The sequence below is a fragment of the Microtus ochrogaster genome, unplaced genomic scaffold (genome assembly GCF_000317375.1).
Source record: "Microtus ochrogaster isolate Prairie Vole_2 unplaced genomic scaffold, MicOch1.0 UNK3, whole genome shotgun sequence".
Taxonomy (NCBI): Eukaryota; Metazoa; Chordata; class Mammalia; order Rodentia; family Cricetidae; genus Microtus; species Microtus ochrogaster.
In genome coordinates, this window is record NW_004949101.1 from 16,976,006 (window position 1) to 16,992,710 (window position 16,705).

Here is a 16,705-nt window from a genome sequence, read left to right on the forward strand (position 1 = left end):
ACTATCTATCTATCTATCTATCTATCTATCTATCTATCTATCTATCTATCTATCTAATCTATCTCTGTTCTGATTTCCCACCTGACTTTATTCTGTGTATCACTACAAGGCTGTGGCCTACTGGTAAGGTTTCAGCATCATTTTCTTTCGGCAGCTACATGGCATCTCTTTGACTATCTATCTATCTATCTATCTATCTATCTATCTATCTATCTATCTATCTATCTATCTATCTAATCTATCTCTGTTCTGATTTCCCACCTGACTTTATTCTGCTAAGCCATTGACCCACAAAGCTTTATTCATCAACCAATAAAAGCAACACATATGCAGAAGGACATCCTACATCACAAAGAGAAGAGACTGTCCAGTTGTGGTACATGCCTAGAATCTCAACACTCAGGAAGCAGAGGCAGGAGGATCAAGAGTTTGACACCTGGGGGCTGGAGAGATGGCTCAGAGGTTAAGAGAACTGGTTCCTCTTTCAGAGGATCCGGGTTCAATTCCCAGCACCCACATGGCAGCTCACAACTGTCTGTAATTCCAGTCCCAGGGAATCTGACACCTTCACACCAACGCCCATGAAATAAAGTTAAATAAAATTAAAAAAAGAAAGAGTTTGACACCTGAAGGCCAGTGAGATGGCTCAGAAAGAGCAAGAAGATCATAAGTTCATGGTCATCTTGTAATACGTAGAAAATATAAGGCCAGCCTGGGATACATAAGGCTGTATTTGAGAGAGACCTTATAGCTGCTACCATTGTTGGCCTCAGCACATTTCCACTATGGGAGAGGTGCCATTCCAGATGGGACCTATGTTTGCTGTGCTTGTCTGGGTCCCTATAACCAATTTTTGTCTCATGAAATTATGAGGCTGGAGTCAGGTACTAGCATTATTTTTCTACTGCCAATTCTGGATACATGTAACCCAATGTTTGTTATTTTGTTCTTTGTTGAGACGGGTCTCATATAGCCCGGGTTAGCCTTAAACTTGTGTTCCTGCCTCTACTCAGCTGCATAGTGAGTGTGAAGCCAGCCTGGTTACATAAAGCCCTATTCTGTTTTATTTTATTTTATTTATTTATTTATTGTTTTTTTTCGAGACAGGGTTTTTCTGTAGCTTTGGTGCCTGCCCTGGAACTAGCTCTTGTAGACCAGGCTGGCCTCGAACTCCCAGAGATCCACCTGCCCCTGCCTCCCGAGTGCTGGGATTAAAGGCTTGTGCCACCACCGCCCAGCTTGAAGCCCTGTTTTAAAACAAACAGAAACCATAATCGTTTAATGTTTTTCTCTCCTGTCTCTTTCTTCTAGAATTGTGCCTCTGGATAATGAAGATAGCTTATCCCTTGTGAAAACGGTGAGCACTTAACAGAGCTCTTCAGAGTCAGCTGACTGGGAATGGCTGCAGAGGGTCATCCACAAAGGACTTGTTGCAAGTAGATGACTGAGAAGTTCTGCAGGCAGCTGAGATTGTGGGCCACTGTATGAAAACGTGAACTGAGCACAGCAGACAAGTTTTCAATGGTTCCTTTTTTCCTTTTTTAAAAAGATTTTATCTTTATTTGTGTGTATGCTACATGTGTGCTAGTACCCAGTGGAGACCAGAAGAGGATGTCAGATTCTCTGGAGCTGGAGTTACAGGCAGTGGTGAGCTGTCCAGTATTTTGCTGGGAACCGAACTGGGCTTTCTGGAAGAGCAGCACATGTCCTAAGTGCTGAGCCATCTCTCCAACCTTCTAAGGTCTTCTTTTCACTATAAGATCTGCCTGGCTGCCTTCACAGGAACCAGGAGATTAGACACAGTCCATGCTGGAGAGATGGCTCAGTGTTAGGAGCACTGACTGCTCTCCCAGAGGATCCGGGTTCAATCCCCAGCACCCACATGGCAGTTCATAATTGATTGTAAATCCAGTTCTGAGGCATTCTGACACCTTCACACCATTGCACATAAAATAGTTAAAGTTAAATATATCATAGATAACAGTCCTCCGGTACCTGTATGTCTTGTGAAGTCAGGTAGTCAGAGCAGGGTTTTACATATTCTCTGCTAGGGCAATGGAATGATTTAAAAATAAACTGAGCCAGGCATGATAGTGCACACCTTTAATTCCAGAACTCCAAAGGCTGAGAGACCAGGCTGGTCCCTGTGAGTTCAAGGCCAGCCTTGTCTACAGAGCGAGTTCCAGGACTGCTAGGGCTGTTACACAAAGAAACCCTGTCTCAAAAAAAAATCAAGTGATACTGGAAGTGCTTTACTTTTTATTTTTTTATCCTATTCTAGATTTGTTTTAATTTTTTATGCATGAGTGTTTTGCTTGATCTGTGTGACACATACTTGCAGTACCCTTTGATGCCAGAAGAGGGTGTTAATCCCCTGGGGTTGGAGTTACAGAGTGTGTGAGCTGCCATGTGGAAGCCGGAATCAAACCTAGCTTTTCTTCATCCTCTGAAGGAGCCACAGTGCTCTTAACTGTTGAACCATCTGTCCAGCCCCAGATATTTAGGTGATAACACTTTATTTCCTTGCTGTACCCAGGCCTGAGTTTGAGACCTAGCACCACCTGAACTGGGCACACAGGCTCAAGCCTGTAATCCAGCATTTATCAGATGGAATGAGAAAGAAGATTAAGAATTGAGCAGTTCCGTTTAAGAGGGTTTGTGGAGAGGCCGGAGGAAGACATGGCATGTCCCCATAACCTTTTAGTCTCAAGACTATTTAGAAGTCTAAAATCTCTTCTGAGACTCAAGGCAGTCTCTTAATTGAACCTCCTGTAAAATAAAACATTAAATGCTGTCTGGGTAGGGTTTATATTGCTGTGAAGAGACACCATGGCCATGGAAGCTCTTATAAAGGAAAAACATTTAATTGGGGTGGCTTACTTTTCAGAGAAGGTTTAGTCCACTATCATGGTGGGGCATGGCAGTGAGCAGGCAGACACGGTGTTAGAAAAGTAGTGCAGTGTCTTACATCTTGGTTTGCAGGCAATAGGAACTGGTCTGAGACACCGGGCTGTATCTTGAGCATATATGAGACCTCAAAGCCCACCTGCACAGTGACACACTTCCTCCAACAAAGCCACACCTCCCAATAGTGCCACTCCCTTTGGGGGCCATTTTCTTTCAAACTACCACACATACTTCTAACTTACAATGACTCTGAATATAATTATTAATTATTACTCAAAGGGAGGAGTCAGGACTTATGAGGAACTAACTTTATAGACCAGGCTGGCCTTGAAGATCCTCATGTCTTTGACTCCCCTGTGCTGGGATTAAAGTCATGTACCATCACAACTAGCTCAGGGTCAGTTTTTAAGTAAATTAGAATTGGCAACTCTAGAGAAGTCCATATGATGTGGGAGAGTCTTCTGTTTTGTGATTTCATTGGTTAATAAAGAAACTGCCTTGGCCCTTTAATAGGACAGAAAATTAGGTAGGCCGAGTAGACAGACAGAATGCTGGGAGAAAGAAGCGGAGTCAGGCGGTCGCCATGATTCTCCCACCCGACACAGACGCAGGTTAAGATCTTCCCTGGTGAGCCTAGGCAGTTTGGATGCTCACCTTATTAGACCTGGATGGAGGTGGGTGGTCCTTGGACTTCCCACAGGTCAGGGAACCCTAATTGCTCTTCGAGCTGATGAGGGAGGGAGACTTGATCGGGGGAGGAGGAGGGAAATGGGAGGCGGTGGCAGGAAGGAGGCAGAAATCTTTAATAAATAAATAAATTTAAAAAATAAAAAAAAATATCTTCCCTGGTAAGCTACCTCGTGGTGCTACACACATTATTAGAAATGGGTTAAAGCAAGATGTGAGAGTTAGCCAGTAAGAGGCTAAAACTAATGGGCCAGGAAGTGTTTAAAAGAATACAGTTTTGGCCGGGCGATGGTGGCGCACGCCTTTAATCCCAGCACTCGGGAGGCAGAGGCAGGCGGATCTCTGTGAGTTCGAGGCCAGCCTGGTCTACAGAGCTAGTTCCAGGACAGGCTCCAAAGCTACAGAGAAACCCTATCTCGAAAATTAAAAAAAAAAAAAAGAATACAGTTTCCGTGTAATTATTTTGGGTGTAAAGCTAGCCAGGTGGCGGAACGCAGCCCACCACTCATTACTACATTCATATCTACTACTGGCTGGCCTAGAATACGTACTAAGTAGACCAGGCTGGCCTTGAACATCCAGATCTGTCTATGTATCAGACTTTCTGAGTGCCTCTCTTTCTCTTAAATGCATGAATCTGTGTTAAGATATATCTTAGCTCTGCCAAAACAAAACAAAAAAATCCCTACTTGACTATGAGCATTATAATACTATGACAAGTCAGTCTGATAACTCAGACAACTATAAGCAATAGATAAAAAGTAAATGAACTAGAGTGCTGTGGACAAAGGGATGATTCATATCCTAAGCAAGATGGAATGAGACAGCATAAAATGTAGTCATTCTTTCTTGAATGGAATACTGTTTAAAATCCATGCATTTCTTATTTCTGGAGTTGACCGTTTAATACTTTTGTGCTACCACTGGCCCTGAGTAACTGAAATCTCAGTGAGCATAGTCATGGCTAAGAGGGAAGAAGGCTCTACTGTGCTGGAATGATCATTTGCAGCTGTGTGCTGCTGTGCACTCATAAATATCCATGGAGACAGATGTGTATACCAACTTAATGAATACCTTTCCTGGTTCACCAAGAGAGAACTGCAGCCTAAACCAAAGGATTGTTGAACATGTAGTACTGTAAGAGTATGAAGTGGATGGGCATTCAAAAGCCTGGAAGAAACACCTCTGACTCTGTAGGCTGTAGCCAATCATGAATAAGAATGAAGAGTTAACTCAGTGGTCTAGAGTACTGTCTGCTCTTCCAGAGGACCTGAATTAAATTCCCAGCCACCACATGGTAGCTCACACCATCTAAAATGGATACAATGCCCTCTTGTCATGCAGGCATTCTTGCAAATAGAGCACTCATAAACAAATTTTTAAAAAGATAAATTAAAAAAAAAAAAAGAATGCAGACTGTGGACCTAGAGAGGGGCTTAGCAGTTAAGAGTACGAACTGTTCTTCCAGAGAACCCAGACTCAGTTCACGACCCTCATGTGGGGAGGCTCACAGCTACCTGTAACTCCTGCTCCAGGGGATCCAGCACCCTCTTCTGGCTTCTATAAGTACCTGCACACACACAATATACACATAAAAAAAAAGTTTTAAGTTTAAGAAAGAAAAAGGAAAGAAGAAAGATTGTGTTATCTCTTCCTATTGTGACAATCTGAGGGAATTTGTAAGAACATAAACATACAGTCATTCCAGCCTATGCATGTCTCAAGTCGAGGGTCACCTGCTGGAAAGCCTGAAGGCATTTCTCCGGTCAAAGTGTATGGATCCTTAGAGATCTAAGCATAGATTTCAGCATAGATCCTTAGAGATTTGTCAGTATTCTTTTGCCATGTGCTTTATAGCAATCATCTTGCCTGTTTCCTCTGGATCTCCTCCTGAAGTGCTAGGCTGATAATGGTTCTGTACCTGCTTCTCACTCACACAGGCTTGTATGACCGTCTATGACATTCCTGACTTGCTGGGAGGAGGAGGAGGATGCTTAGGATCTGTGGTCTTCTCAGAGTCATTTTTGACTTCTCGGATCCTAGTTAAAGAAAAGGGTAAGTGTGTGTGATGTCTAGAGGGCAAGCGTTGAAAAATTTATAAAATCATAAAATAAGCCAAAGATGACATAAACTGATTAATATGCTAAACTACTTACAATAAGCAAATGGTATATATTCTAACTAGTGAATAGTACTTATAAATTAATAAGAAAAAATATACTATTCAATAGTTACATGAGCAAAAAATACAAGCAGGCTGTTCACAACGGTAGAAAACAAAAAATAAGGCTGATGGATTTATGTTTATGAAGGTATGTAGCCTTTATAATGGTCAAGAGGAAATAGTTATAAACTGTTATAACTTATAAAATATAAGTTAGATACAACTTATTATTCCTTATATTGGCCAAAAGCAAAATCTGCAAAGGATGATAATGTGTGGTACTGGTACTGTTACCAGTTAACCAGCTATTTCTGCCTTGACAGAAATCAGCATAAGAAGTCCATCAAGTGCTTTGGCACCTTTTGTAAATCTCAGTGTTTGGCAGCAGCAGCTGCTGCTGCTGCTGCTGCAAGGGCCTCTCTAGTGTTAGAACCGCCATTACAGGCCTAGGGTAGCAGAACTCCCAGTTTTCCAAGTGTGAGCAGCTCTCTTATAAGCCTAGGAAGCTAGGACCCTGAACTGTACAAGTGTCAACTCCTTTGTAGACTTAGAAACTTGGGATTTCTTAGTCCTTAGCAGCAGCTGATATAGCACCTGATGGACCAAGGTGTCAGAATTTCTCTGCTGTTGACATTTGCCATTGTCATAGCTCCCAGGCCTGGAGTGTCTGAGACTTTTATCCTTAAAAGCTTACTAGCACTCTGAAACTTTTCCAAATATCAGGACCTGCAGTTTCTCTTAACTAATTTTTATGTTTTTTTATCCTTTAGCACCAGCTATCCAGCCTCTCCCTAATTCTGCCATCCCTCTTGTTCTCACCTCAGTTACTGTCAGACTGTCCCTCTGCCTCTTGTCATTGTAAAGCAGTAGCTGCATTGCTGCTGTGGCTTGGTCTGTGAACTGTTCTGTATAGCTGCTCCTTTGCTACCTCTGCTGTCACTGTCACTCTTTGCTTGCTTGTTTTGTATTTGTTTGTTTGTTTTTCAAGCTAGGTTTCCAGAATTCACCTCATCTGGTTACCCTACCAATACTTTCTGCCTGTTACTGGCCAATCAGCATTTTATTAAACCAATATGAGTGACAAATCTTTACAGTGTACAAAAGCATTTTCCCATAGCACATAAGAAATGCTTGCAGTAGGAACTTAACTTATTTGTGATGGTGAATACAGGGCATGTCTGTAATCCCAGGAGTTGGGGGCAAAGGCTGGAGGATCACTACCACAAGCTCAAAGCCAGCTTGGTCTACATAGCAAGTTCCAGGATGGGCTCTCTATAGCTACAGGGAAACCTCTCTGAAAAGCTAAAAAACAACAATAACAAAACACACACATACACACACACACACACACACACACACACACACACACACACATACACATGTCATTACCATGAAACAGGAGTTGAGTAGAGTTTTTTAGAGTTTAACCCCTGGCCAATCATCCAATGAGAGGACAGTCCTCTTCATGCTTCTCAGTAAAATTATCCTGCTGTCTTAGTTACTGTTCTGTTGCTTTGAAAAAACACCATGATCAAGGCAGCTTAGAAAAGAAGGTTTAATTGGGCTTCTGGTTTCAGAGGGTTAGAGTCCAAAGCAAAGGCATGGCAGCAGGAACATCTGAGAGCCGAAAGCAGAAGACAGAGAGGATTCTAGGAATGGTGGGAGAGTTTTGAAGCCTCAAATCCCTCCCTTGTGACACATCCCTTCCAACAAGGTCACACCTTCTAAACCTTCCCAAACAGTTCCAACAACGAGGGACCAAGTATTCAAATATGAGCCTACGGGGCCACTCTCCCGGGCCTTCATAGACTTTTAGCCATATCAAACTGCATTCACTTTAACTCCAAAAGTCCCCATAGTCTTTCAGTTTCAACACTGCTTAAAAGTCCAATTTCAAGCCAGGCGGTGGTGGTGCACGCCTTTAATCCCAGCACTTGGGAGGCAGAGGCAGGTGAATCTCTGTGCGTTCAAGGCCAGCCTGGTCTACAAGAGCTAGTTCCAGGACAGGCTCCAAAGCTACAAAGAAACCCTGTCTTGAAAAAAAAAAGTCCAATTTCAAAAGTCTCTTCTGAGACTCAAGGCACTCTCTTTAATTATAAGCTTCTGTAAAATCAAAAGACAAATTACATGCTTCTAACATACAGTAGCACAGACTATACATTAAAAAGGAAAAATTACAAAAAGGAAAAATCAGGGCATAGTGAGTAAGTACTGGACCAGAGCAAGATGAAAATCAGCAGGACAAACCCCAAATCCCATAGCTCCATATCATATCAAAGGACTCTTGCCTTCCAGCTTTGTTAACACCGGATAGTGGTAGATGTAGCTTTAATGGGCATACATAATACTTGTACATGTTGATAAAAAATGAAAAGTAAATGGACTCATCCATGGTTACTCATTTACACCCATTACATTCTGAAGACTACTAAGCCACCTTTCACCATCAGCTTATCAGTCTCCCTGTAGCTAGGTGAAGATGCTCCCTTTGTGTTGGTGGGGGCACCAGACTGCTAAAAGAAGCCCTTGCTTCGGAGAAGTGAAGGAGAACTTTCTATCAGAGTAGGCCTGCAAGATGTGCTAAGATGTCTAGGCATAACTGGCATGTCTTTGGTCTTCCTACAGGTGGCACTATTACACCAGAAACCAGTTACATCATCCTGACAGCTGCCATCCCCAGATTTTCTTCCTGGATGGTTAGTATCAGGCCCTGGTCACAGGGAACCTAAACCCAGAAAACCCTGGGGCAGAGACTTAAGGAGGAACCTCTTTAAGGAGTCCCTGGAGGGCTGTCAGATTGAGATCTAGCTTTTATTTAGGAATAGAACCCACTCATAGTTGTAGAAACCTTCAAAAAGGGAACAAAGTGATTTGTGCAGTCACTGAAGGAAGACATTAACACCCTCAGGTTGTAGATAAGTACACTAGAGTGTCTGGTGGTGGTGGCACACGCCTTTAATCCCAGCACTTGGGAGGCAGAGACACGTGGATCTTTGTGAGTTTGAGGCCAGTCTGGTCTACAGAGCAAGTTCCAGGACAGGTTCCAAGCTATACAGAGAAACTCTATCTCAAAAAGAAAAGAGGAAGGGAGGGAGAGAGGGAGGGAGAGATGGAGGGAGGGAGAGAGGGAAGGAGGAAGAGAGAGAGAATACAAGCATAACTACATAACTAGAGTTTAGGTGATAGCCAGGGACTAGTTCTAATACTTTATTCATCTCTCACTCTGGCCAGGGATGTCTTACTCCTCCAGCCTCCAGCTTTCAAATGCTAGGCAGTTGTGAGGGCTACAATCACTACCATTCCCACATTAGTTTTTTGAGACATAGAGAATATGTTAGCAAGGAATCTGGTATTTAACAGTTTAAGTACTGCAGGGATACATGAATTTCTTGATGATAGCATCTCAGACCACGAAAAGAAGGGTGATAACCATAGGCTAGCTGGTAAAGCAGTGCTTTGAATATTGGCCTAGAGTGAGTGGTAGGTTAGGTGACTTCAACACAAGAACCTACAGTCGAAGCCAGGAGCAAATCCAGTTCCAGATTGAGCCAGTGATCTGACTCAGAGTCAGTGATTTCCACCAGAACCAGCTATCTAGGACAGAGAGCGAACAAGCTCCACCAGGAGCAGAAGCCAGGAGCCAACCCAGTCCCAGGACACTGGCAGATCAGGATTGAGAGAGCGACCAGATACAGAGTCAGCAATCTCCACCAGAACAGCTCAAACTCCAAGCCAGGGACTTTTGCAGGAGGAGATCCAGACCAGGATTTACAGAAACAGGGCAAAGCTGGCAACCTAGGCCAAAGTAGGCCTGAGACAGCAAACTCCAAGGGAGCAGAGCAAAGCACAGGAGCGCTGAGCTATCTCTAGGAACACCGAATAACCAATGGGGTAACTAGAACTGTGACACTGACTGTACCACGAGGAACAACCATCTGAAATTTGAATTTGCTGGCACCTAGAAGATTATTCAACAGAATCTTAGCCAGCCCCAACCACACCTATTAGAGGAAAAGATGAGTAGAAAAGGTAAGATTACACATTACACCACAAAGAACGACACAAGACCAGTAAAACCTAAAGATCCTACAACCGCAAGACCTGAGCAACCAAATATGGATGAACCAGAAGAAAATGACCTAAAAAATAACTTCGAGAGAATGTTTGAAATTCTTAAAGATAAAATGAGAAATTCCCTTAAAGAAATTGAGGAAAAGACAAACAAAAAATTGGAATATATAAGCAAATAACTTAAAGAAAACCAAGAAAAAGAAATCAAACATATGAAAGAAACTATTCAGGACTTGAAAACTGAAATAGGAACAATAAAACACAAGTCGAAGGAATTATAGAAACACAAATGCAAGAACGAGCAGCAAAATACAAGAGATGAAAGAGAGAACCTCAAGTGCTGAAGATACAATAGAGGAAATTGATTCATCAGCTAAAGAAAACATTAAATCTAACAAAAGCTTAACCCAAAATATCCAGAAAATATAAGACACCATAAAAAGGCTAAATTTTAGAATAATTGGTATAAAAGAAGGAGAAAAAGTTCAACTCAAAGGCACAGAGAATTTATTTAACAAAATCATAGAAGAAAACTTTACCTACCTAAAGAAAGATATGCATATGAAGATACAAGAAGCTTGCAGAACACCAAATAGACTGGATCCAAAAAGAAAAATCCTCTTGCCACATAATAATTAAAACACTAAACATACAGAGTAAAGAAAGAATATTAAGAGGCTGGAGAAATGGCTAAGTGGTTAAAAGCACCACCTCCTCTTCTAAAGGTCCCAAGTTCAATTCCCAGCAACCACATGGTGGCTCAACAACCATCTGTATTGAGATCTGGTGCCCTCTTCTGGCCTGCAGGGAGAGCACTGAGATTACTGCATACATAATAAATAAATGAATCTTAAAAAGAAAGAAAGAAAAAATATTAAGAGGTGCAAAGGAAAAAGGCCAAGTAACATATAAAGGTAGACCTATCAGAATTACACCTGACTTCTCATTGGAGACAATAAAAGCCAGAAGGTCATGGTCAAGCATTATGCAGACATTAAGAGACCACAGATGCCAGCCCAGACTACTATACCCAGCAAAACTATCGATCACCATAGAAGCACAAAACAGGATATTCCATGCCAAATCTAGATTTCATCAATACCTAGCCACAAACCCAGCCCTACACAAAATATTAGAAGGAAAACTTCAACCCAAGGAAGATGGCTATACCAATTAAAACATAGACAATTGATGATCTCATAACAGCAAATCCCAAAGAAGAAAAAAATGCACACATTAACATCACCAACAATGAAAACTAAGTTAACAGGAGATAGCAATCACTGGTTGTTATTAATATCCTTTCATGTAAATGGACTCAACTCACCTATAAAAAGGCACAGGCTAACAGATTGGATACAAAAACAGAATCCATCCTTCTGCATACAAAAATCACATCTCAACCTCAAAGACAGACATCATCTCAGAGTAAAGGGTTGGGAAAAAATATACCAATCAAATGGACCTAAGAAACAAGCGGGTGTAGCTATCCTGATACCTAACAAAGTAGACTTCAAGCTAAAATCAGTCAAAAGAGACAAAGAAGGTCATTTCATATTAGTCACAGGAAAAATCCATCAAGAGGAAATTTCAGTACTGAACATCTATGCCCCAAATACAAGGGCACCTTCATATGTCAAAGAAACACTTCTAAAGCTTAAATCATACATTAAACTCCACACACTAATAGTGGGAGACATCAACACTCTCCTCTCACCACTGGACAGGTCAATCAAACAGAGAAATAAGAGAAATAGTAATGTTATGTCTCAAATGGACTTAACAGACATCTATAGAATATTCCATCCAAACAGAATATACTACCTTCTCAGCACCTCGTAGAACATTCTCAAAAATTGACTACAGGGCTGGAGAGATGGCTCAGCGGTTAAGAACATTGACTGTTCTTCCAGAGGTCCTGAGTTCAATTCCCAGCAACCACATGGTGGCTCACAACCATCTGTAATGAGATCTGGTGCCCTCTTCTGGGGTGCAGGTATGCACACAGGCAGAACACTGTATACATAATAAATAAATCTTTTAAAAAATTGACTACATACTTGGTAACAAAACAAACCTCAACAAATTAAAAAAAATGCAATAATCTAATGTACCTTATCAGATTACCATGGTTTAAAACTTGAAGTCAACAGCAGTACTAATTCCAGAAAACCCACAAACACATGGAAATTAAACAGTGCTCACCTGAATCATCAATGGGTCAAGGAAGAAATAAAGGGGGAAATTAAAGACTTCCTAAATTCAATGAAAATGACCACACAACATACCCAAATTTATGGGACACAATGAAAACAGTGTTAAGAGAAAGTTCAAAGCACTAAACGCCTACCTAAAGAAGCTGGAAAAATCTCACACTAGTGAATTAACAGAACATTTGAAAACTTTAGAATAAAAAGAAGCAAACTCACCTAAGAGAACTAGACGGCAGGAGACAATCAAATTGAGAACTGAAATCAACAAAATAGAAACAAAGAAAACAATACAAAGAATCAATGAGACAAAGAGCTGGTTCTTTGAGAAAATCAACAAAATAGACAAACCTTTATCCAAACTAACCAAAAGATAGAGAATATCCAAATTAACAAAATCAAAAATGGAAAGGGGGGACATAACAACAGACATGGAGGAAATACAGAGAAACATCAGACCATTTTGAAAACCTGTACTCCACAAAATTGGAAAACTTAAAGGAAATGGACAACTTTCTGGAAAATATCACTTACCAAAATTGAATCAAGACCAGATAAGCAAATTAAACAGACCTATAACTGCTGAAGTAGAAACAGTCATCAAAAGTCGCCCAACCAAAAAAAGCCCAGAACCAGATGGTTTCAGCTCAGAATTCTACAAGACTTTCAAAGAAGAACTAATACCAATACTCCTCAAATTATTCCATACAATAGAAACAGAAGGAACATTGCCAAACTTTTTATGAGGCTACAATTATCCTGATACCCGAACCACAGAAGGACATTACTAAGAAAGAAAATTACAGACCAATCTCACTCATGAACTTTGATGCAAAAATACTAAATAAAATACTGGCAAATCGAATCCAAGAATGCATTCAGAACTATCATCCACCATGATCAAGTCGGCTTCATCCCACAGATGCAGGGATGGTTCAACATACGAAATCCTAGCACTTAGTAAGAAGAGACAGGCGGATCTCTGTAAATTTGAGGCTAACCTGATCTACATAGCAGTTGCAGGCCAGCCGGGGCTACTTAAAGAGATCCTGTTTTTTAGTATACTCTGGAAATACTTCAGTGTGTTCCCATTCATTGCAAAGTGGGTTTCCCCCTACTGTGAAATATAAGTAGAGTATGTATTCTCTGTGTGTCTGAGCTCATTAGCTGTGCCTAAGATCCTAGCTGGAAAACCCATCTCAGCCTAGCACTTGAGTTCTGATGGCCAGCAGTGTCTTTGCCAGTATGTCAGGGCCTGAGAGGATTCGATGTCACAGAGGAACTACCTAGAGAAAAACAGCAGGATTCTATCCTTGAAGCACTAAATTGAAAATTCTTCATTTCCATTGGATACAGGTAGAAGATAATGAAATAAAATTGTGTGAGAAAACCCTGCAAGCAACACGGGTAAGCAGCATTTTTGTTCCCAGTGATAACATCATCATTAACATGAGATGGGGGCTGGAGAGACAACTCAGCAGTTAAGATCTCTTGCTGCTCCTGTAGGAAACCTGGGTTAGGTTCCCAGCACCCACATGGTGGCTCATAACTGTTCATTGCTCTAGTTGCATGGGCTTCTGTGCCCTCTTTTGGCCTCCCTGGGTACCACATACACATGTGGTGCACATGCATACATGCACATAAAATAAATATTTTTGTATTATGGTCAAAATATAAGCAGGTTGTAATGATAAAACATTTAACCTTGGGGCTGGAGTGATGGCTCAGCAGTTAAGGGCACTGGCAGCTCTTCAGAAGACACGAGGTCTATTCCTCACACCAACATGGTGGCTCACAAACATTTGTATCTCTACTCACAGGGGATCCTATGGCCTCCAAGGACACCAAGCACACTTATAGTACATAAATGTACATGGTAGACAAAACACCCATGCCCATAAAATACATAAATAATTTTTTAAAAAAATACCTTAACTCTTAGAAAAAAAAGTTTGTCTTCGATACCTGTTAGCATTTCCCGCTTCCTGTTAGGCCTCTGATGGAAGAAAATGCTGACGGGGAACAAAGTGAAAGAGATTCCACCTAGAATTTTTAATGTTTTAAAAAATCTCCCTGTACAATTTTTTTAATATTTATTTATTATGTATACAATATTCTGTCTGTGTGTGCCTGCAGGCCAGAAGAGGGCACCAGACCCCATTACAGATGGTTGTGAGCCACCATGTGGTTGCTGGGAATTGAACTCAGGACCTTTGGAAGAGCAGGCAATGCTCTTAACCTCTGAGCCATCTCTCCAGCCCTCCCTATACAATTTTTAAGTCACCACTAGGGACCAAATCCAAAGCCTTGAGCATTCTAGACAAGAACTCTCTACCATGGAACTGTCTATCTCCCCATCCTGTCTTAAGCACTATTAAAAGCAGTTTCCATGAGCTGGGTGGTGGTGGCACATGCCTTTAATCCCAGGACTTGGGAGGCAGAGGCAGGTGGGTCTCTTAGTTCGAGGTCAACCTGGTCTACAAGAGCTAGTTCTAGGACAGCTAATTATGTAACACAACAAAACCCCTCCCTCAAAAAAAAAAAAAGGAGGTTCCAAATTGACCTACCCAGAAGCTGAGATGGCAAAAGAGGTGACTTCTTTTTTTCACAGACATCGGTCCCCTGGAAAAAGACCACCCCAAGGAGAGTACAAAGCCAGATATGATAGGCCGTCCACACCTATAGTCCCCTCAGTCAGTAAGCTCAGGCAGGAGGATCACTGCAAGTTCCAAGCCGTTCTGGTTACAGTGAGACTTTTTCACAAAAACCAAAGCTCACACTGTTGGTAATTCACCAAACGAACCAGATTATGTCAAAGCACATGGTATCTCTTTGTTACAGTCAAATCGGGCTCACCTTTTTATACTGACAAAATGAGTAAGTTTTTGATTCTGTAAGTTTTTATGCTGTAAATCACCAGCTTTTTGTTGCTGTTGTTTTTAAAGGGGGACGAGTGTTTCTTGGGCACATTGCTAACAGGAGGAAAAGGAGCATATCTTTATTCCAGCAGTCCGCAGTCCGGGCCTGAGGAAGGTAAGCAGCTGTGATTGTGTTCTTGGCTGTATCTGGGTCCCTTGTTTGCAAGTGTTAGCACAGTGTTGTAGCTAATAATACACCTGCTCTCTGAAAAGGCATGCTGGCAGAGAAGGGTTCTCCTGAGCTGTTTTCCTTTGGCTCAGCTACTTGAGGAAACTGGTGCTGGCTTCGAGAGCATGGGTCTGTCCCAGAACTGCATGTGGTCTTCCCTTCTTCTTCCATTGCTTTGTCCTCAGGATGGGCCAAAGTGGCAGCACTTCCAGCAGGAAGCCATAGATCTACACAGTTTTCTCCTGTGTAACAAACTTACCGGTTTCATGTTTTAAAACAACACCTTGATGGGCAGTGGTGGAGCATGCCTTTAATGCCTTTAATCCCAGCACTCGGGAAGCTAAGGCAGGCAACTCTCTTGTGAGATTGAGGCCAGCCTGTTCTACAGAGTGAGTTCCAGGACAGCCAAGGGTACACAGGGAAACCCTGTCTCAAAAAAACAAAATACCTCATTATTAACTCCAAGTTTTGCAAGTCAAATCCCTAGGTGAACAGGGCCTGGTGGCACATGAGTAACCCCAGTATTGGGGGTGGGGGCAGAGGCAGAAGTTCTGCGTGTGTTCTAAAGGCGGCCTGTACAACACAAGGAGTTTGATGCCATACAGGTCTGTTAGTCAGATAGTCTTGACCAGAACAGGCAGGCACGTGTAGATAAAGGTCTAATGAGGCCGCAATCAAAGGTCAGCCAAACCTGACTCTTCACTGTAGAGGAGAGTCTACGTTGTTGGTCCACCACTTCCCTTTGTTTACAGGACTGAAGCCCATTTTATGCCTCCTGCTAGATAGAAACCGGTCTCAGACCTCCCTTAGCCCCAGCAACAAGTGAGGCCATCACCTCTGTGTCGGCTCTCACATCAGTCTGCCCCTGGCATCTGTGACGCACACCATTTCCTCATACATGATATGGTCACACCCTTGCAAGCATGGCATCCCTTTATGGCAGCTGTTAAAATCTCAAATATCATGGGCTCAGATATTCCAAATCCCATCATCATGATTCTCTCCAGGGGCTGGAAAGATGGCCTAGTAGTTGAGACTGCTTTGCTGCTCTTACAGAGGACCCAGGTTCAATTCCCAGTCAGACTACTCACAACCCCTTGTAACTCCAGAAAAATCCAAAACCTTTGGCCTCCAAGGGCTCCTATGCTCAAGGGCACATACTGACACATAGAGATAAACACACATAATTAAAAATAAATCTTTTTTTAAAAATGAAATGAATCCTTAGCCAGGTGGTGGCAGCACATACCTTTAATCTCCGGGAGGCAGAAGCTGGTGGATCTCTTGAGTTTGAAGCCATCCTGGTCTACTGAGGGAGTTCCAGGATAGCCAGGACTACACAGAGAAACCCTATATTGAAAGAGAGAGAGAGTGTGCCTTATTATTTAATTTATTTTATTCCTTATTATTTTTTGTTTGATTTTCTTTTTTTTTCCTTTTTTTTTGTTATTTATGTATTATGTATACAATATTCTGTCTGTGTGTATGCCTGCAGGACAGAAGAGGGCACCAGACCCCATTACAGATGGTTGTGAGCCACCATGTGGTTGCTGGGAATTGAACTCAGGACCTTTGGAAG

The 16,705-nt window shown here is 41.9% G+C and overlaps 1 protein-coding gene across 3 annotated transcripts in view; it reads left to right on the plus strand.

Annotated features, from left to right (window-relative positions):
• The window catches only part of CUNH20orf194 (chromosome unknown C20orf194 homolog), a 137,368-nt gene that overhangs the window by 54,354 nt on the left and 66,309 nt on the right, over positions 1 to 16,705 (plus strand). For all 3 annotated transcript variants that reach the window (XM_005365596.2, XM_026788471.1, XM_026788470.1), the window contains exons 16-20: positions 1,312 to 1,357; positions 5,535 to 5,649; positions 8,384 to 8,454; positions 13,396 to 13,446; positions 14,985 to 15,072. In XM_005365596.2, coding sequence (XP_005365653.1) covers positions 1,312 to 1,357; positions 5,535 to 5,649; positions 8,384 to 8,454; positions 13,396 to 13,446; positions 14,985 to 15,072 — 371 coding nt within the window. The remainder of the gene's footprint in view (positions 1 to 1,311; positions 1,358 to 5,534; positions 5,650 to 8,383; positions 8,455 to 13,395; positions 13,447 to 14,984; positions 15,073 to 16,705) is intronic.